This window comes from Gopherus evgoodei, chromosome 4 (genome assembly GCF_007399415.2).
Source record: "Gopherus evgoodei ecotype Sinaloan lineage chromosome 4, rGopEvg1_v1.p, whole genome shotgun sequence".
In the NCBI taxonomy this organism is placed as follows: domain Eukaryota; kingdom Metazoa; phylum Chordata; order Testudines; family Testudinidae; genus Gopherus; species Gopherus evgoodei.
In genome coordinates, this window is record NC_044325.1 from 85,860,727 (window position 1) to 85,882,631 (window position 21,905).

General features: G+C 42.5%; 1 protein-coding gene across 2 annotated transcripts in view; it reads left to right on the top strand.

Moving 5' to 3' along the window:
* The window catches only part of LOC115650325 (CD59 glycoprotein-like), a 30,342-nt gene extending 9,698 nt beyond the window's left edge, over positions 1 to 20,644 (top strand). For both annotated transcript variants that reach the window (XM_030560081.1, XM_030560082.1), the window contains exons 2-4: positions 4,556 to 4,633; positions 16,478 to 16,579; positions 19,002 to 20,644. In XM_030560081.1, the coding sequence (XP_030415941.1) occupies positions 4,570 to 4,633; positions 16,478 to 16,579; positions 19,002 to 19,198 (363 nt within the window). In that variant the 5' untranslated portion in view covers positions 4,556 to 4,569 and the 3' untranslated portion in view covers positions 19,199 to 20,644. The remainder of the gene's footprint in view (positions 1 to 4,555; positions 4,634 to 16,477; positions 16,580 to 19,001) is intronic.
* The last annotated feature ends 1,261 nt before the right edge of the window (positions 20,645 to 21,905 follow it).

The following is a 21,905-nucleotide window of genomic DNA, read 5'->3' on the forward strand; positions in this document are numbered from 1 at the left end:
GGACGCAGTCCACCAACTTAATGCACTTAGAGCATTTTTTATAGAGACACACACAAGCAACTGTATAAAAATGATTTCTGAAAAACCGACTTCTAGAAATTTGACCTAATTTCATAGTGGAGACATACCCTGGGTGTCTCCAGGTAGCCTATGGTCCACAGGCAGCTGGTGCAAGTTAGAGAGCAGCCATGAGACTGGGCTGCGGTAGAGACACATAGAATCCTAATTAGTTGCTGGTTCTCAGCTCATGCTCTTTATCTATATATGTGTGTGTTCCATTCTCCCTTACCTGGACTGCCCTGGGTAGCTGTCGGTGGAGGGAAGCAGTCCTTCACTATGCACTTTCTCAGACTCAGACTCAGACTCAGCCAGCCAAGCTCCTGTATTGCCATCCTTGGGGCTTCCACAGCTCAGAAAGCAAGCCCTTTTACATCCTTGCTGAGTCAAACATTTAAGTTTAAAAAAATCACACTGTGCACTGAGGAAACAGCTCTTCATTTATCAAATACATCGTTTTCTTGATAGTTACTCATGAGGGCCACAATTCAGAGCTCTTGTGGCACCTTAGTGCAGGGGTGGACAAACTACGGCCCTCGGGATTGCCCCCCTGTGGTGCTTTCAGCAATGGCCAGCCCAACATCCCTGTGGCTCCCGGGCCCTTGCCTCCAGGCACATCCCCCCTCCCCCACAGCTCCCATTGGCTGGGAATGGGGAATCGCGGCCAATGGGAGCTCTGGGGGAGGTACCTAGAGGCGCGGCAAGGGCAGCGTGAGGAGCTCTGTGCCCCCACCACCCCCAGGGGCTGCAGCACTTTCTGGAGTGGCGTGGGGATATGGCAGGCAGGCAGGAAGCCTGCCCCGGCCCTGTTGTGTGCCGCTGCCACCCCGGAGCCTGAACCCCTCCTGCACCCCGCCCCCCAACTCCCTGACCTAACCCCCTGCCTGCACCATGCATCCCTCCTGCACCCTAACTCCCTGCCCTGAGCCCCCTCGTACACCTCGCACCCCTCCTGCACCCCAACCCCTGCCCTGAGCTCTCTCCCACAGTCTGCACCCCTCCAGCACCCCTGCCCTGAGCTCCTCCTGCACTCCACACCCCTCCTGTACACCAATCCCCTACCCTGAGCGCCCTCATACACCCTTCACCCTTCCTCTGCCCCAATCCCTTACCCTGAGCCCCTTCCTGCACACCGCACCCATTTCCACACCCCACACTCCCTCCCACTCCCTGTCTCAGCTCTGCATACAATTTCCCCGCCCAGATGTGGCCTTTGGCCCAAAAAGTTTGCCCACCCCTGCCTTAGAGACTAACAAATTTATTTGGGCATAAGCTTTTGTGGGCTAGAACCCACTTCATCAAAAGGGTTCTAGCCCATGAAAGCTTATGCCCAAATAAATTTGTTAGTCTCTAAAGTGCCACAACGACTCCTGATTGTTTTTGCTGATACAGACTAACACAGCTGCCACTCTGAAATTTAGAGCTCTGTGAGTGACAGGTTGGCAGCCACTGATATAAACAAAGGGAGGGTCATGCTGCTGCTGAGAAGAATGCTCAGGGCTATCAGTTTCTTTATTGTCAAACTGGGGGAGCTTGTAATCTAGGAATTCAATTTCGTGTTCTTTTGGGAGGTGTCTCTGCTCTTTCTTCCCTCCCACCCCCCAGCAATTTTGAACCATTCTTCTTGCAGAAATTATTGTGCTGAAAGACCAGTTCTTTGATTTTTGTTCAGCATACCTATCTGAAAATCTTAGAGCTTGGCACCGTACACAGACAAACAAATAGGGACCAGTCAGTGATTGGCTGCTGTAAATAGAAAACCCAGGGTAGTTATTATGACCCTAAGAACGCCTTGATGCCACCTGGAAAAGGGTTTACTGTTCTGTAACAGCAACTCTTATCAGGCTTGACAAACTCACTACATCTAACACTTTGATTTAATAATATTTATCTATAAAAAATGTTGTTTGAGATCTTAAAGGAAAGTCAAGATCATGCTGGTCCTTCATATTATTGTGAAATGTATGTACTGATTATATTTAAGAAGACATGTATATGTACTCAAAATATATCCTTATAGTTTGTATCAAGGTGTTACTCCTCAACAGAGGTGAAAAACTGGTTTTGGCGGACAGAGGAATGTATATTCACATATCTGCCTAGGTTCATATGTAGATTAAGCCTATGCATTTCAAGTCAACATGAGGCTATGGAGACAACTTGGAGCCAACACATTGGAGAACAAACAATGTGGGTCCTCCTGACTCTGGGGTGAAAAGACTGAATTACGGGAAATGCAAGGAGAAGCAAAAAGCCATTTTGGTATCCATTTGCTGAGGAATTCCCTATTAGGGCATGTGGAAATTCATGAAAATTTGTATCTCTGTTTTGACTGAAAACCAGCTGCTCTGTCAGAGACACTGAATCTTTGGGAGAAGATCTACTTTATTAAATAAGAATGGTAACCATTCATAAGTGTAGCCCTAGCATTGTATTTTATGTTTTGTTTTATGTGTAACCAGTTCTGTTTGCACTCATTATCCTTTCTCAATATCTCTAAAATCTTAATCTTTGTGAATAAACTTATGATTGTTTTTACTGTACATATATTTCAGTGCTGTAATGTTATAAAGGACCTTGTACCAGTCAAGCTGTGTGTACACTCTCTCTTTGGGGATAGCTTACCTGACAGTTATTGTCCAGTAACTGCGGCTGGATACTGCAGGGAATGCACCAAGGACTCAGGAGTTGGTGTACTTGATACTAGCCTATACAGAAATGGCAAGCTCTGTGGATTCTACTGCACATATTTTTAGAGAAGATCAACATTATTTTTTGTTTGTTGTTTTGGGTTGTTTTACTGAATTTATTGTAGTGTACAGTTCCTAGGACACCAGTGGTACTGACTGCCACCAGACCATTGAGGCCAAGAGTTTAGTACGATTCCAAAAAGACATTTATTTAATATATGTAAGAAGCATATCTACAACTGCAATTATGGACAAACTTCCCCTTAAACACCCTATTCCCAGTTCCCCAAAAATGTCCCAGTGGTCACCCCTAAGTTATCTGTGCCAAAGTTCATAGGCCTCAAGCCTTATGCTAACTGCTGAAGCCAATGTTTTACAGGATACAGACCTGTAGGTTCCTGAATAAAATAAATGCTAACTCTAGCTATGTGGGCTAGTCTTTCAATCAAGAGAATTATATGTCCACTTAAATTATCAAATGCAAAAAATCTGCATTAATGCAATTTTTATGTTGCAGCTTCAAATCACCAAAAGTCACAAAAGTCCAAAATTAAGATTACAGTAAAGACATTACCTTGGCCACATTGTATTTCATTTTCTGTAGTCTTTATGCTTTGTAACTTATGACTTATATATGTGCTCCCCAAAACAGGAATACAAAAGAGTGTATGTGTAGTATGGCCTAGATACTGATACTGGAACCTTGCCTTTCTCATATTATATATTTTTTAACTGTGCAGTCTTAATATTGCACAAATGCATTTTTTTGCATTTAATTTTTTAATGTATGTAAATATTCTTAGTGTGTACAGTAGGAATCGAGTTACAAGACTTTAATTAAGCACTCACTCAAATGGAGGGAGTTTGACAATATTCTTGTAGGACGCATGAAAGGACATGAAGGGTCATAAAATATATGATTTTAATTGCAAAATTATCTCTCTGGTTTGCCCTTTGCAGATGCCTGGATATACTGTGCCAAGTTCATCCCTGTTATAACTCCATTGGGTTTGGCAAAGTTGCCTCGGGTATAGATATGCGAGACTTCTCCAGGAGTCCTGCTTTTTTTTTTTGGTATTCTACTGAGCCATAAGAGCCTGTTCATGAAATGATGCCTTTAGAAAAGATGATATATGATCTAAAAGAAATGCTTGGGCTGCTGTTCTGTGATGTTGGCTGTTGGAGTATAACAGCTTGAGACGAAGAGGTAGGGAGAGTTGTGCTACAAAAAGGAATTGCATTGTGCTCCAACAGAAAAGTCTAGTATGGGTCGGGTGAGCTATCATTGATAGCCCATCAAGCATAGAAAATAACCAAAAAATGGAAAATGCAGAGAACAGAAATCGGTAAATCAGGCATGTCTGTGAGCTGCCTCATGGTGACACAATGGTCTAGTGCTCCTTTCCTAGATACCTGCCACATCCGTATGTGGTATCCAATAATTATTTACAGATATGATATCTTAAGTACTTTGCAAACATCAAGGGACTTGTCCAAAGCCTTCTGATGTCAATAAGCTTTGTACCAAATACCAGTGAATTACCCTTCATTACGTCCCTTCTGTAAGGTAGGTGAGTATTATCCCCATTTTACAGATGAGGAAACCTGAGCACATATACATAGAAGTTATGTGCCCAATGCCACAAAAATAGTCTGTTGGGACCAAGATTAGAATTTGGGAGTGCCTGACTCTTGATGAATGTGCTCAGACTACTAGATCTAACTCTTTTTCAATCAAAACTTTCTCTGGTTTTAAATATTATAAACTAAGGAACATGTAACCATTTTTCATTTATTCTTGCTTCCAGATTCTGGAAGAAACATGAACAAAATGAATTGTAGCCTGTTCACTGTCTTCATTGTTCTGATTGCTTATTGCAGTTCTGGTAGGTATCCTGGACGTTCTGCATTAACGCTTTTCTTACATACATGCCAATGTCACATTAAACAGGTGCACAATGTGGTCAAGGACAGAATTTGTCCTTATAGACACAAGTTCAGGGGGAAGCAGTGCAGCTTATATAAATGTACAGCATTTCAGTGTCACTTTCTGTGGGAGGGCAGGTTCAGGGTGGAGATAGATTTCCGTAACAGAATGTTTTCAAGCTGAAGCAAGAATGCAGGCATACAGTATGCATCCCATAGCAGTACAGGAACAAAATATCCTGTTTCATTGATACAGTATCAGCAGAATGTTGCCAGGGGACAAGGGTATAAAAACTGGAAATATTTGTTAGAAGGAGATTTAAAATTTGCATAGGATAAGTTTTCAGATGTGTAGTCAACTACAACGTTGCCTTCATGAGGATGGTGTGGCAAAATTTGCTAAAGAAACCTCATGGATCATTCTTTGGGGAGGTCAAGATTAAATTTTTATTTAAAAATCTTAATTGTGAATTTAAATTTTTTTAACTTTTTAAAAGATTCTTTTCAAAGTTGTCTGTCTCAGTGTGTGAACTGGGTATAGGTTATTTTTAAAGAGGGTAGAACTTGCACTTTTCTTGCTCCACTCTTCTTAGTCCTTCTCATCCTTTTCCTTCTTGCTTGATTTTCTCTCTTTTCCTTTGACAGCCTATGGAAAAGAAATTTGGGTTTTGGCTTTTGTTTTGTTTTGTTCCCCAAGAAGGATGGGGTGGGGGGAGGGAGCAGTGGGTCATGTGGTACCTGTGAGGAGGATGGCTGCCTAATTTCAGACCTCCTCACTCAAAACATATCAATTAATCTCTAATCATTACTTTCCTGGCAAATTGACTATAAGTTTCTGTCCTAAAGTTTAAATTAATCCCATGGATAAGTTTCAGACTGTTGAATATGGATGCCAATGGAGAAATGAGAGACAAGAAAAGACCTAGGCCTGAATCACTTAAGCAGCTAAAAGGAGATACTATACGGCCACAGCAGGACCTAGCCTAGAATATTGCAGCACTGAAAGAATTCCTCACAGACTGACTGGATTCAATCTCTAAAGAAAAATGTGATGTAAAATCCCATATAACTGACATGGAAAATGAGCTACAAAAGACTGCCATTGAAACCAGGGAAATAGAGAAGGAACTGCCTCCTTAATGCTTAGACTAGAGAAACTGAAAGAAAAATAAGATGACTCAGGCCTGGTTTACATTGAGCGGGGAGGGATCGATCTAAGTTATGCAACTTCAGCTACGTGGATAGCTTAGATTTACTTATCGCACTGTCTTCACTGTGGTAAGTCAACGGCTGATGCTCTCCCGTCTACTCTGCCTGTGCCTCTTGCCCTGATGGAGTACCAGAGTTGACGGGAGAATGCTCAGTGACGCGATAAATTGACCCACTGGATCAATTGCTGCCCATTGATCCAGCGGGTAATGTAGACAAGGCCTAAGGGTCTCGCAGACACAACCTTGCCTCTTGAGCATTGCTGAGGGGGGTCTAGTGGAGCTTTCTTCAGAAACTACTCCCTGACATTCTTAAACTGGACCCACAGCTGCCCCCATTAGATACTGAAAGAGCTCATGAAATGCCTGGTACTAGACAATGAGAGTCTGACAAGACCAAACCCATCCTCTTCAAGCTACTGAAGTTCAGTGATAAGGTAACATTAATGCATGCTGCCAGAAAAGCTGAAATCCTTAGAATCATAGAATATCAGGGTTGGAAGGGACCTCAGGAGGTCATCTAGTCCAACCCCCTGCTCAAAGCAGGACCAATTCCCAACTAAATCATCCCAGCCAGGGCTTTGTCAAGCCTGACCTTAAAAACCTCTAAGGAAGGAGATTCCACCACCTCTCTAGGTAACCTATTCCAGTGCTTCACCACTCTCCTAGTGAAAAAGTTTTTCCTAATATCCAACCTAAACCTCCCCCACTTCAACTTGAGACCATTACTCCTTGTTCTGTCATCTGGTACCACTGAGAACAGTCTAGATCCATCTTCTTTGGAACCCCCTTTTAGGAGTTGAAAGCCGCTATCAAATCTCCCCTCATTCTTCTCTTCTGCAGACTAAACAATCCCAGTTCCCTCAGCCTCTCCTCATAAGTCATGTGCTCCAGCCCCCTAATCATTTTTGTTGCCCTCCGCTGGACTCTTTCCAATTTTTCCACATCCTTCTTGTAATGTGGGGCCCAAAACTGGACACAGTACTCCAGATGAGGCCTCACCAATGTTGAATGGAGGGGAATGATCACATCCCTCGATCTGCCGGCATTGCTCCTACTCATACAGCCCAAAATGCCGTTAGCCTTCTTGGCAACAAGGGCACACTGTTGATTTATATCCAGCTTCTCGTCCACTGTAACGACTAGGTCCTTTTCTGCAGAATTGCTTCCTAGCTATTCGGTCCCTAGTCGGTAACAGTGTATGGGATTCTTCCATCCTAAGTGCAGGACTCTACACATTACCTTGTTGAACCTCATCAGGTTTCTTTTGGCCCAATCCTCTAATTTGTCTAGGTCCCACTGTATCGTATCTCTACCCTCCAAAGTATCTATCACTCCTCCCAGTTTAGTGTCATCTGCAAACTTGCTGAGAGTGCAGTCCACGCCATCCTCCAGATCATTAATGAAGATGTGACCCTTCTGCCCCTCTGAATTGCCAGCAACAACGGCCGAGTTCAGTATGCAGGGGTTCCATTTCAATAACACCAGGCATAACCAGCTCGAGCCCCCACCCAGTGACCTGGGACACTTACATACCACACCCCCCCCCCGGGCGCCTCTAGGAGGCAATACTTCCCCTCTCACAAGCATGGAGTCTGAGTGTAGCAAAATCTTTTTAATAAAGGAAGGAAACAATGCGGCATCCCACTGGAGAAACACCACAAACAGGATTATAACACATACCATAAACAAAAAAACCCCAACCCCAGGTATGTTTGGCAATGTCCTTTTCCCCTTAGGGTCTTAAGTCCAATCACCCCAAAGTCCAACAACCCAAAAGTCTCTGGTCAGTGCCACCCCAGAATTCGAGAGTTTATCTGCAGAGTGTTATCCCCCCCAGCCCAGGTGGAAAGGGGGGAGAAGTCCACCCATGGTGTTAAGGGGCACCTTACGTGGGCCAGGGCCAACTGCTCTGCCTCTCCATGGAGTTCTGCTGCAGCCTTCATCACAACCAGCTTCACCACACCAGCTGTGCTGCTCCTCCAGCTGTCCCTGCAAACCGCTTCACTCCACTCACTGTTCCATGGGCTGCTCCAACATGCTGCAAACTGCTCTGCTCTGCCAGCTGCTTAACAATAGGTCTTCAGGCTCCCCCACTAGTTAACACAGCACTCCATGATCTCAATTCAACTCTTTCAGTGATTTCAGCTCTTAGTAGGGGAGCCCTGGTGCTGGTGCACTATTGGCCCAACATGAATTCAGCTCAGCAATCTCTAGATGGACTCCTAATAGAATCAAAAATTAGCTCTACTCTTTAACATTGGAGGGAGAAGCATGTGCAATTGGTGTTCCAGGCACTCAGAAGGGGCCTATACAATCAGGTACACACACCAGTCCCCAACCTCTCTTCCTTCATGGGGTCTTGGAACCCATTTCCCATGTTTAGCAAGTACCACCCAACTGAGGTTGAGTAATTTCTGTCACAAAGCAGTCCCACAGCTCCCCATTCACAAAATCAAGGTGACAAACTTTTTTTTTCTGCCCCAATAACAAAGAAATTGGGGATCCCAGAGCTGTTAAAATCACCATCCCAAGCTGCTGTGGGGTTATGCTAAGTGGGGGGTGGATGCCAATGCAATTCCTGAAATTCTTTCCACACTCTCTACAATTCACCACCAGATGTCAGGGTAGCGCTCATCCTGACTCTGCTTACAATGATATTGAACAAAACCGGCCCCAGGACTGACCCTTGGGGCACTCTGCTTGAAACCAGCTGCCAACAAGACATGGAGCCATTGATCACTACCCATTGAGCCCAACAATCTAGCCAGCTTTCTATCCACCTTATAGTTCATTCATCCACCCCATACTTCTTTAACTTGCCAGCAAGAATACTGTGGGAGACTGTATCAAAAGCTTTGCTAAAGTTGAGGAATAACACATACGCTGCTTTCCCCTCATCCACAGACCCAATTATCTCCTCATAGGAGGCACTTAGGTTAGTTAGACATGACTTGCCCTTGATGAATCCGTGCTGACTGTTCCTGATCACTTTCCTCTCCTCAAAGTGCTTCAGCATTGATTCCTTGAGGACCTGCTCCATGATTTTTCCAGAGACTGAGGTGAGGCTGACTGGCCTGTAGTTCCCTGGATTCTCCTTCTTCCCTTTTTTAAAGATGGGAACTACATTAGCCTTTTTCCAGTCATCTGAGACCTACCCCTATCACCAGGAGTTTTCGAAGATAATGGCCAATGGCTCTGCATCCACCAACTCCTTTAGCAACCTCGGATGCAGCGCATCCGACCCCATGGACTTGTGCTCATCCAGTTTTTCTAAATAGTCCTGAACCACTTCTTTCTCCACAGAGGGCTGGTCACCTCCTCCCCGTACTGTGTTGCCCATTGCAGCAGTCTGGGAGCTGACCTTGTTCGTGAAGACAGAGGCAAAAAACAGCATTGAGTACGTTAGCTTTTTCCACATCCTCTGTCACTAGGTTGCTTCCCTCGCTCAGTAAGGGGCCCACACTTTTCTTGACTTTCTTCTTGTTGCTAATATACTTGAAGAAACTCTTCTTGTTACTCTTAACATCTCTTGCTAGCTGCAACTCCAAATGTGATTTGGCTTTCCTGATTTCACTCCTCCATGCTTCCAATATTTTTATACTCCTCTCTGGTCATTTGTCCACTCTTCCACTTCTTGTAAGTTTCCTTTTTCCATTTAAGATCAGCAAGGATTTCACTGTTAAGCCAAGCTGGTTGCCTGCCATATTTACTATTCTTTCTACACATCGGGATGTTTTTTTCCTGTAACCTCAATAAGGATTCTTTAAAATACAGCCAGCTCTCCTGGACTCCTTTCCCCCTCATGTTATTCTCCCAGGGGATCCTGCCCATCAGTTCCCTGTGGGAGTCAAAGTCTGCTTTTCTGAAGTCCAGGGTCCGTATTCTGCTGCTCTCCTTTCTTCCTTGTGTCAGGATCCTGAACTCGACCATCTCATGGTCACTGCCTCCCAGGTTCCCATCCACTTTTGATTCCCCTACTAATTCTTCCCGGTTTGTGAGCAGCAGGTCTAGAAGAGCTCTGCCCCTAGTTGGTTCCTCCAACACTTGCACCAGGAAATTGTCCTCTACACTTTCCAAAAACTTCCTGGATTGTCTGGGCACCGCTGTATTGCTCTCCCAGCAGATATCAGGGTGATAAAAGTCTCCCATGAGAACCAGGGCCTGCAATCTAGTAACTTCCACTAGTTGCTGGAAGAAAGCCTTGTCCACCTCACCCCCCTGGTCTGGTGGTCTATAGTAGACTCCCAGCAGGACATCACCCTTGTTTCTCACATTTCTAAACTTAATCCAGAGACTCTCAGTTTTTTCTGCAGTTTCATACCGGAGCTCTGAGCAGTCATACTTGTCTCTTACATACCATGCAACTCCCCCACCTTTTCTGCCTTGCCTGTCCTTCCTGAATAGTTTATATCCATCCATGACAGTACTCCAGTCATGTGAGTTATCCCACCAAGTCTTTGTTATTCCAGTTACATCATAGTTCCTTGACTGTGCCAGGACTTCCAGTTCTCCCTGCTTGTTTCCCAGGCTTCTTGCATTTGTGTACAAGCACTTAAGATAACTCGTTGATCTTCCCTCTTTCTCAGTCTGAGACAGGAGTCCTCCCCTCTTGCACTCTCCTGCTCGTGCTTTCTCCAGGTATCCCATTTCCTCACTTACCTCAGGGCTTTGGTCTCCTTCCCCCGGTGAACCTAGTTTAGACCCTCCTCACTAGGTTAGCCAGCCTGCTTGCAAAGATGCTCTTCCCTCTCTTCATTAGGTGGAGCCCATCTCTGCCTAGCTCCTCCTTCTTGGAACACCATCCCATGGTCGAAGAATCCAAAACCTTCTCTCTGACACCACCTGCATAGCCATTCATTGACTTCCACAATTCGATGGTCTCTACCCAGGCCTTTTCCCTGCACAGGGAGGATGGACGAGAAAACTGCTTGCACCTCAAACTCCTTTGTCCTTCTTCCCAAAGCCACGTAGTCTGCAGTGATCCACTCAAGGTCATTCTTGGCAGTATCATCGGTGCCCGCGTGGAGAAGCAGGAAGGGGTAACGATCCGAGGGCTTGATGAGTCTCGGCAGTCTCTCCATCACATCATGAATCCTAGCTCCTGGCAAGCTGCAGACCTCTCGTTTTTATTCGGTCGGGGTGGCAGATAGATGATTCAGTCCCTCTGAGGAGGGAGTCCCCGACCACCACCACCTGCCTCCTTCTCTTGGGAGAGGTGGTTGTGGAACCCCCATCCCTAGGACAGTGCATCTCATGCTTTCCAATCGGTGGAGTCTCCTTCTGCTCAGATGTATCATTTGGTCCACTCTCTGCATTAGTACCTGTGGAGAGAACATGAAAATGGTTGCTCACCTGTATCTCCATTGCTGGTACATAGTCGCTCCTCTTTCTTCTTCTGGAGGTCACATGCTGCCAAATTTCTTCATTGTCCCTCTGTCCCCTCTGCGCAGCCTGCTCCGATTCTTCAGAACGTTGTGCCTGTAGAAGCATATCCTGATGTCTGTCCAGGAAATCTTCATTTTCCCTTATGCAACGCAGGGTTGATACTTGTTTCTCCAGACCTTGAACCTTCTCTTCCAATATGGAGACCAGCATGCACTTTGTACAGACAAAGCCACTTCTGTCCTGTGGAAGAAAGACAAACATGGCACAATTTGCACAGGTTACAACAGCTGAACGCTCACCTTCCATAATTTCTTCCTTCTAAGGGCTTTCTTAGCTGTTGCAGCAACTCACAGAAACCCGCAAGATGAAAGCCTCAATGGGCTCTCCCCAGGCGAACTCCCAAGCAAACTCCCTTTGCTAGCCTCCGCTGATTGCCGCTCAGCTGATTTGCTGCTGACTGCCTTTTGTGACAGTCAGGCCCACTCAAGGCCAACCTGGAACAAAGCACTCTCAATTCACACTTTTCAAACAATCAAGCACACAGCCAAACTGACAAACTGTACCCGCAACAGAAGCCAAGGAATTTATTTTTCTTGTCTCGCATGACTTTGTCATAAGCAAACTAGGGAAATATAGCCTAGGTGGAGCTACTATAAGGTAGATGCACAACTGGTTGGAAAAGCGTTCCTAGAGAGTAGCTATCAGTGGTTCACAGTCAAGCTGGAAGGGCGTATTAGTCCTGGTTCTGGTTCTGTTCAATATCTTCATAAATGATTTAGATAATGGCATAGAGAGTACACTTATAAAGTTTGCAGACAATTCAAAGTTGGGTTTCAAAGGCTTGGAAGATAAGGCTAAAATTCAAAAGGATCTGGACAAACTGAAGAAATGATCTGAGGTAACTAGGATGAAATTAAATGAAGACAAAAGCCAAGTACCCCACTTAGGAGTACAAAATGGGAAATGACTGCCTAAGAAGGAATACTGTGGAAAGGGACCTGGGTGTTATATTGGATCACAAGCTAAATATGAGTCAACAGTGTAACACTAGTGCAAAAAAAGCAAACATCATTCTGGGATGTGTCAGAAGGAGTGTTGCAAGGAAGACATGAGAAGTAATTCTTCCACTCTACTCTGCACTGATAAGTCTCAGCTGGAGTATTGTGTCCAGTTCTGGGCACCACATTTCAGAAAAAATATGGACAAATTGGAGAAAGTCCAGAGGAAAGCAACAAAAATGATTAAAGGTCTAGAAAATATGAGGAAAGACTTTAAAATGGTTTTGTTTAATTTGATGAAAAGAAGACTGAGGGGGGCCATGACAGTTTTTGAGTATATAAAAGGTTGCTACAAGGAGGGTGAAAAATTGTTCTTGTTAACCTCTGAGGCTAGGACAAGAAGCAATGGGCTTAAATTGCAGCAAGGGAGGTTTAGGTTGGACATTAGGAAAAACTTCCTGTCAGGGTAGTTAAGCACTGCAACAAATTGCCTAGAAAGTTTGTGGAATCTCCATTACTGGAGGTTTTAAAGAACAAGTTAAACAAACACCTGTCAGGGATGGTCTAGTTAATGCATAGTCCTGCCTTGAGTGCAGGGGACTGGACTAGATGACCCATTGTGGTTTCTTCCAGTCCTACGCTTCTATGATTCTATATAAATAATCAATTTAAGCAATTCTATCAAACTTTATATAAATCAGACAATTAATTTGACTCTAAGAAATTTGATCATTTTACTGAAGGTCTACCTTTTAATACCCTAAGTTAAGTGTTTATGGTGTGATGGGTTTGGTCACAGACCCCCTTGGGCCTGTCACCTGACGTGCTGAATTTACCTTTGAGCCTAAAAGCTGCAGACTTAGTTGACCTGCTGAGCAGTTTTTGGTTTATCTCCAGCACCCAGACACACAGTTTCCAATGGGATCCAAACCCCAAATAAATCTGTTTACTCTGTATAAAGCTTACACAGGGTAAACTCATAAATTGTCCACCCTCTATAACACTGATAGAGAGATATGCGCAGTTGCTTGCTCCCCCAGGTATTAATTACTTACTCTGGGTTAATTAATAAACAAAAGTGATTGTATTAAGTATAAAAAGTTGGATTTAAGTCGTTTCAAGTAATAACAGACAGAACAAAGTAAGTCACCATGCAAAATAAAGCAAAAACATGCAAGTCTAAGCCTAATACATTAAGAAATTGATACAGGTAATATCTCACCCTCAGAGATGTTCCAATAAGTTTCTTTCACAAACTAGACTCCTTCCTAGTCTGGGCCCAGTTCTTTCCCCTTGTACTTCATATTCCTAGTTTCAGATACAAGAATGATACATTCATACAAATAGGATGAACACACTCAGTAGATTATAAAATTTATAATGATACCTTACAAGAGACCTTTGGCAAAAAGCATATTCTAATTACATTGTATTCACACTCATAAGCATATTTCCATAAAACATTATGGAGTGCAACATCACATATGGACAAAGCTATCAAGAAATCAAACAGGGTATAAAAATATAAATTCTGGCAAGGTCCTTGGGGTGGATGGCTTTCTGTCAGATTTCTACAAAACATTTTATAATTAGGTATCTTCTATTTTTTCAAAGGATTTCACTGAAACATTCCAAAAAGGAATCATGTCTCGTGACTTGAGAACTGCTTTAATATTAGAAAGAACAAAGATGATTGCAACTGTGGTAACTTCCACCCCATATCTCTGTTGAATACAGATAGCAAAATAACTGTTAAGAATTTTAGCTACACAACTGAACACCATCATCTCATCAATTATACACACAAATCAGGTTGGTTTCATTAAAGGAAGAGTGACTGCTGATAATACAAGAAAAATAGCTCACTAGATCTAGCAAGCTCAGATGTCAGATTTTCCCTACATATAGCCTTATCTCTAGATGCAGAAAAAGTCATTGACAGGGTTGAATGGCCTTATATATGTCTGTCCTAAAAGATTTGGATTTTGACCAAAATTCCTGAATTTGGTCAGTGTATTATACAACTCTCCCCTTGCTTCACTGTCAACTAATGAAATTATTTCTCTCACATTTCAACTATAAAAAAGGATATGACAGAACTTTTTGCCCTCCTTTTTAATCTCTCTCTCGAACCACTGGCAATGTACATACATCAGCACTCAGTCCTTGATGGTATTACTATAAACAGGAAAGAATACTAAATCAGTGTATATGCTGATGGCATTTTTGTGCTATTGAAGAATCCATCCTCATCAATCTCATCATTATTGAACGTAGTTGATATTTTTTGAAAGATCTCTGTCTTTTGGAATAAATCACGAACAATGGATAAATCCAAAAGACCAGATTCTTCTCAGTTTCATCATTTTGCATTTCAAATGTGCAAGGAAATAACTTATTCAGGTGTTAAATTTGTCCTAATCTTCCCAAAATTGTTTTTATAAACTATATATTAAAAGAAATTTCCAAGGATATGGAAAAGTGGTGTCTCCTCCCTCCTCTGCTCTCCTTATCAGGGAGAATAGAAATAGCCAAAATGAATATCTGCCCAATAATGACTTTTATTATTAGTCTGTTGCCTTTCAAGATCTTCCCCTTGCTCTTTGCTCAAATAAATAGGCTTATCATGCAACTTATACGGAATAAAAGAACAGTCTTGCTTGTCACACAAGATCCTTCTTGTACCACTATGGATAACCCGTGCCTCAGGATTAAGGCCTACTCCATGCTTAAAACAATTTCGATAGCAAAAGGATTAACAAATATTAAAGATATAATGCAAGATGATAGACTAGCCTCCTTCAATTACATGTGTAACAAATATTGGCTACTGCCAGGGTCGGATCCAGGGGTTATGCCACCTCAAGCAGCCAAAAAAAAAAGAAAGCCGCGATCGCGATCTGCAGCATTTCAGCGGGAGGTCCTTCACTCCGACCGGGAGTGAGGGACCCTCTGCCAAATTGCTGCCGAATAGCTGGACCTGCCGCCCCTCTCCGGAGGGGCCGCCCAAAGCACCTGCTTGCTAAGCTTGTGCCTGGAGCTGGCCCTGGCTACTGCTGTCTCACAGTTCCTTCTCTCTGCAGCTATGCTTAAGGATTCATGCAAGGATTGGGGAAAATTGGTCTGTTTCAAGGAAGGTTTCACCTGAAGCACAGTTATACAAAAACAAATGCACTTGAGCCAAGATTTTCAAAAAAGGAATTGTCATTATCATCTCTTCTTTTCTAGTTTTAAAATGGTAACTAGAAACATTCATTTTTGTCACAGTATGAGAGTTTATAGCTTTTTTAGGGTACAGCCTAAAGATGGGATCACACACATTTGAGCAAGTCCGATGTTGCATTTCACAGGAGGCAGTGATGGACAGACACGTATTTGCTTCTTTGAAAAAAATCAGTAGCATATATTTCAGTGCGAACATAGATGAGTTGGGAGCAAGAAGGGTAAAGGAAAAAAGAGCATAAGAGACAAGGAAGTTAATGATATGGGAAGATGAGGGAATTGTATGCTAGCAGTCAGGATTAGGACCGATATTCTAGAATGCTGAAGATTTATGAGAACAGAGATGAGTAGGGAAAAAAGAAATAAGAAATTAAAGCATGAGATACAAGGAGGTTAATGACAGGAAAGGAGTGTGATAGCAGTCAGGATTAGGAAAAGACGTCACCAGCATGGTGTTGAAGATTTATGAGAACATGCATAGTTCAGGACAGGGGGGAAAAGTAGGAAAAGAGTCAGTTCATGGAACAGAAGAGATGAGATGATGGAAAGAAAGAAGAGTTGAGGGGTGGGGCAAGAAGCAATGAGAGGGAAGGACAGAGAGTCTGATTAAAAGGATAAGCAGTTCTCCCTCAATGTCACTGGTAAAACAAAGATGTAGGGAACTCAGGTTAATGTCCCTGGGCTGGTAAAACTTAAGGCTCAGTCTATGCATTGCAGCAGTTGGATGCAATCCCAATTTGCTTTATTTAAATGCAGCTGCTGCTTCCCTGAACTTGAATGGATAAATTGAGAGACTCATAAATAATTTGCGGCCTAAGGGGCTCTTGCAGTACTTAAAGAAAAATAGTCTTTTTTTTTGTTTAATTTGAGGATTTAAAATGGTTTGGTCTAACAGATATTGAAAAGTCCTTCATTAAGAGCATTTTGAATTTGTATTAGGAAAGCAGCTGGTTCCTATGTAATGATAAAATATTATTTTTTTGTTTAGGATATGCCCTGAGGTGTTACATCTGTGCAGATAGTCCTTCCTTGTGTTTAACCAATGCTACTTGCACCCATGGAGATGATAGTTGCTTACAGATCAGGTTTGGTATGTATACTATCCCACAGAATAAAATAAAAACAGAAAAATTAACTCATTCAAAGTCTGTGCATTTCGAGTCTGGAAATGTCCAACTCTGATTTGTTAATTTAGTTCACGATAAAAGACCGTTTGAATTATATGCTGATAATCATCAGTACACTTTGGTTTTTTGTATCAGAGGGGTAGCCGTGTTAGTCTGGATCTGTAAAAAGCAGCAATCAGTCCTGTGGGACCTTAAAGACTAACAGATGTATTGGAGCATGAGCTTTCACCCACGAAAACTTATGCTCCAACACATGTTAGTCTTTAAGGTGCCACAGGACTCATTGCTTCGGTTTTTTGAGCACCTGATGAAGATAAATGGTGGTGTGTGTCATATATCCAGGTAAATTAAAAAGTCAAATTGAAGTAGTCCAAGTGTATGAATTAACAGCAAGGCAGCACAAGACTGTAGTGGATAATTTGTTCTCAGCATAAATATAGTTCACTTAAAATAAACTTATGGTTGAAAAATTCAGAACAATCAAAGCATGTTTCAAAAAATGAACCATTCTGACACCAGAATGTCATGTCCACTTATCTCTTTCAAAGATTGTCATGAGCACCCAGAACATTGGGTGAACGCTTTTTTATTGCAGAACAGTAAAAAGCCAAATATATATAGTCTAGCATAGGAGTTATTGACCTGAAAACATGAATCTGCCTGGAGGAACAAGGTTTTTCCACGTGTTGAATGCCAAGTGTGGATGACATCAACATTGCACTTATTCTTCACCTTTTCTGAGAAACAGCTAAGGAATAGCAAGGAATGAAGAACTGTAGGAAACCTCATAGGAGGAAAGTCTGTTTTCTGGTCATAATAATAAATTTTCATTATATGGCTTATACTTCCTAGTAGTAAGGGAAATGCTAAGAGGCACTGAGAAGCAGTAAGTGGTTCAGCTGGCATGGATTTGAGCTCTTATAAATGGTATTCCTTCAGAAGAGAGAGGATTGTTGAGGGAGAGAATGTTCTTCCTGAGAAAGAAGCTCAGAACTAAAGCGGTTGGCCAGACTGTATAGGACTATATACTCAGTAAGTGAGCTATCACTGCGGGCTTGATTGAAGCAAGCTAGCCTAGAGTTTTGTTTTTTTCTTTAAGCGTAAACTAAAGGAAGCCAGTGACTAGACGTTTCTTTTGGATCTGGATTTACTCCATGCCTAACTTTTTAAAGGGATAGAATTGCTGGGGTAAACAACCTGCCTAGTCAGAGATCCCACACTGCCCAGACCAAACCAAATGGTTACTTTGCCTCCTGCATTTTTTAGGTTGGGATTCCTACAAAAATGGCTGGGAGATCATATGGTGAGCTATAAATGGAGCCTTTAACTGAGGGCTTGTCTACATGAGAGAGTTGCATTATTTTAATTGAAAGTGAGATTTTAAATTGATTCAGTTAAACTGATGCAAAAGGCTGTGTGGAAACTCTTGTATTCATTTAAGAAAACTAAAATTGAAATAAGCTATTCTTAAACCAATACTATACAAGAGTTTCCATATATCCTTTTGCATCAGTTGAACATCTCACCTTTTTAAATTAGTGCAACTTTCTCATGTAGACAGCGCCTAACTCCTTTTATAAAACAAATGACTGCCAGACTGAAACATGTTTCTACTATCTTTATATTCCACCACACACACTCCCTCTTCCCCATCCCGATTTTATTCTTCCTCTCCAAAATAGGGACTGGCTATGGTGTCTTGTGTTAATGGGGGATCTTTAAATGCCCCCAGTTCTGTCACTGCCAAAATGTATTGAAGCTGCAAGCTCCTGAATCCATGAGCATGAAGGAAACTTTACTGGCACAACTAGAAAAGAACACTATTCTATGTAATGTTTTCATTAAATTGTAGACTCTGTGATGAGAACTGAGCACAAACTTGGCATTATCCGGCAATGAATAGTTCATTCCAGGTTTTCCTGTGGAAGAAAACTTAGCTGCTAACCCAATCACTCTGTGTAGCTTATGAATTGTGCTAACTTAAGCTATTGGCCGTAACTGCATCCCCACTGCATTGTTAGCTTGAGAGACAGCAGCACTTGAGATTCAACCCAGATCCCTGATGGGCCAACTAGCTTGAGTTTAAAGCACTATTTCAGCTGAGCTAGAGATTTGTGTGTAGACATTAAGTTAGAGGGAATACTTGAGTCATATTTCAAGTTAATACTGATTTGACGACAAACCCGTTGTTGCCTCACCTATTGTGTTCCCACCAGCATGTTTATAGTGTGTGTTCACGAAAGAGTGACTGAACGCATTGAAAGGAGTTTGAACAACAAGAACTGGGCTTGTTCAGACCAGGGCAGTGATTCTGCTTCTTTCTACAGAGAAGCAAACAGTATGGTATCCTGCTTCTAACTCTTTTTTTGATTTTTTTTTTTAAAGCTGCATTGAAAACCTATGCCTGCTGGAAACTATCCCGATGCAACATGAATGAGATTGCTGATGATTTTGGTGCTGACAACTTTGATTTCCACTGCTGTCAAAAGGACTTTTGCAACAAGAGTCCAGCCACAGTGGTTAGTAAAACAACCTTCAGCATTGCGATTGTGATGACCATGATCTGGATGTTCTGCTTTTAATCTGGAGACAAAAAGATAAACATATTTTTTTCTGTTTGTATTGCTAAATATTTTCTCAATTCTCTAACTATGAGGTGGTGGAGTTTTGCCCTCTGACTTATAAATCATGCTTCACAAAGTGCTTTCTCTCAGATAAATTACTGTCATCAGCTGTCTGGAAAAAGGGGCACATTGTGTGTTATCAGTCAGAGAGGTGATGTCACATTTGGAGGAAAATACCATATTTTAGAAAAAGCTGTATATGGGAAAAACATGGAAAAATACATATTAAGTGCTAGAAAATTTTAGTTTCTTAATGTTCTGTGAATTTGCAATTATGTTTTTCTCTCTTGTCCAATATGTTTTATTATCCTTCAGCCAGTGAATTCTCCTACTGTTGTTTAGAAGTAAAATTTCTTATGATCTTATTAATATAGTTGAAATCCTAGTTCTTGCTGAAATATGTTTAACAATGTTTTGCAAATGAATTTTGAAGCCATTGAAATTGCATTATTTTGGGGGAAAGCTTTTGAGTATTTTACATTTGAAAATTAAATTGAGGTGCATTTTAAGTAAGTAAGGAATGCCCTGCCTCTCTGTAGAGTTCTATAGCATGCAGGTACATGTAATTGCTGCTTCAGCATCTTGTGTAAATTTTATCTATTGCTTATGATGGCTTTCACAACAAAGATTTGAGCTGAGCAGGTCCTTTGCACAGCAAACAACTTTGTATATTCAGAGTTGTATGCAATCTTCTGGTGTTAGCCCGATATTTTTGTCTGAAAAACAGTTAAGAGTTTAAAAGGGCACACCTAGCAAAATTTCCGGTATGGATATGCTTTAATTAGTTTCTGCTTGAAAACAGATTCAGCAAATGCAACTAACTCTTTGGGCTTCTAAATGTGGATGTTTCAGAAGTAGATTTGTAGAACTTCTTTGTGCAACACTTATAACTGCCAATATTTTATTATTATTGCCACTAATAAAACATGTATTGCATGAAAAATGCTCTTTCTGTACATGGAAAGAAGGCTTTTGACACAGCCTTGATCTTGCTGCCAATTGTACTGGCTCACTAAGTGATGGGGGTAGAAAGTGATGGGGATAGACCTGGGTGCTTTTACTATATTTGCAGCCCCAATCTTAATCTGTACTTAGTAATATTAAATCTTCCCCGGCTTCCTTAGTGGTGTACTACCGTACTTGGGGAAGAGGGGAGTCAATTACCAAAGACTATTCCTGAGATCCTTGGTCTGGGGTATCCAGAGTCTCGTATGGTGACCAGTACACTTCTGCTTTGTTGCCATAGCTATGGGCAGATGAAGGCACCGTATTATTCCGTGTAGAACATATGACAGTTTAGTTTTAGTTTCATTTGATAAAAATGATTCCAGCTATTAAGATGTTCTGGAATTTATCTGATCCCGCAGAACATGAGTGATTGATGGTGATTTTTGATTAATAAAAAAGGACAAAAATAAACAAAACTGTGAGATAAGTATGGTTATTTACCAGAATGCTTGTTACTGTTAGGAAAGAATCCTATGTTGGGAAATGAGAAACCTAACCTTAAGTAATTCACAAGACAGCCTATCTGGGAGTGGAGGCTACATAGAGCTGTTAGCTGTGCTGGGAAAGGGTTATTTCATTAGGAAATGGTGAGGGTTACTAATCTAATTTCAGGTTTCAGACTACCCCTTTTGTCTGGGTAAACTAACATACAGTAGGGAACAATCCTACTATAGAAGAGACAACACACTAGATCATTCATAGATGTTTTTCATCCCTACATTATATGAATCATTGACTTTCTGAACCAGATACTCCCTCTGTTCTTTGTTAATTCCTAATATAATTTTTTTTCTCTTTGATGATGAATACTCTGGTTTCAAATCATACTGATTCAGGTAACATCACTTTTTGTTAATTGTTGCTATTGTGTTAATTAGCAGCCATTTCATTAGCTCCCATTTAGCAACACAAGGAGCATATTGGACTTCAAGTAAATTTACATGGAATCTATAAAAAGCCTCTAATTATCTTGCTTCTCTTGGAACAACCCTGCCTTTCATCTTTCTTAGGGCTGTTTTCTGCTTCTGCATAATTTGTTTCTTTCCTCAAGGAGGAAACATGGCTGGATTTCCATTTGGAAAAGTCATGGCCTCATCAGCCTCTGTTCCAAGGCCCTACCCTCACCGATCCCCTGGCTGATTGAGCCAGCCAGGAAAGCTGCCCCTGCTCTGCCCCCACCCCGCCTCTTCCCCAAAGCCCCCACCCCTGCTCCATGCCCGCTCCACCTTTTCCCACCCTTGCCCCCACTCCACCCCTTCCCCATAGCCCCCGCCCCTACTCCACCCCTTCCCCAGGCCTACCCCCCACTCCACCCCTTCCCCTGAGCTATGCCCTGGAGGACTGCAACAGGGGTTGGGCACGCCCTGTACTCACTGGGTGGTGGAAAGTGGAACTACCCAGCCCCAGTCCACTCTGCTCCACCAGTGTGTGCTGGGGGGCAGTTTCCTCCTGCCCCACAAGTCCCAACACTGGAAGCCAGGGTAGCAGAGCAGAGCGGGCTAAGGTTGGGTCACTCCACTTCCCGCTGCGGGGTCGGGCCTGCCTGCCCTGCAATCAGCAGGTGGCAGGAAGTGGAGTGACCTGGCCCCAACCCTCTCCACTCTGCTGGCTCGTGCTGGGAGCAGTTTCCCCCTATCCTCCAAACCTGCTCCTGCCC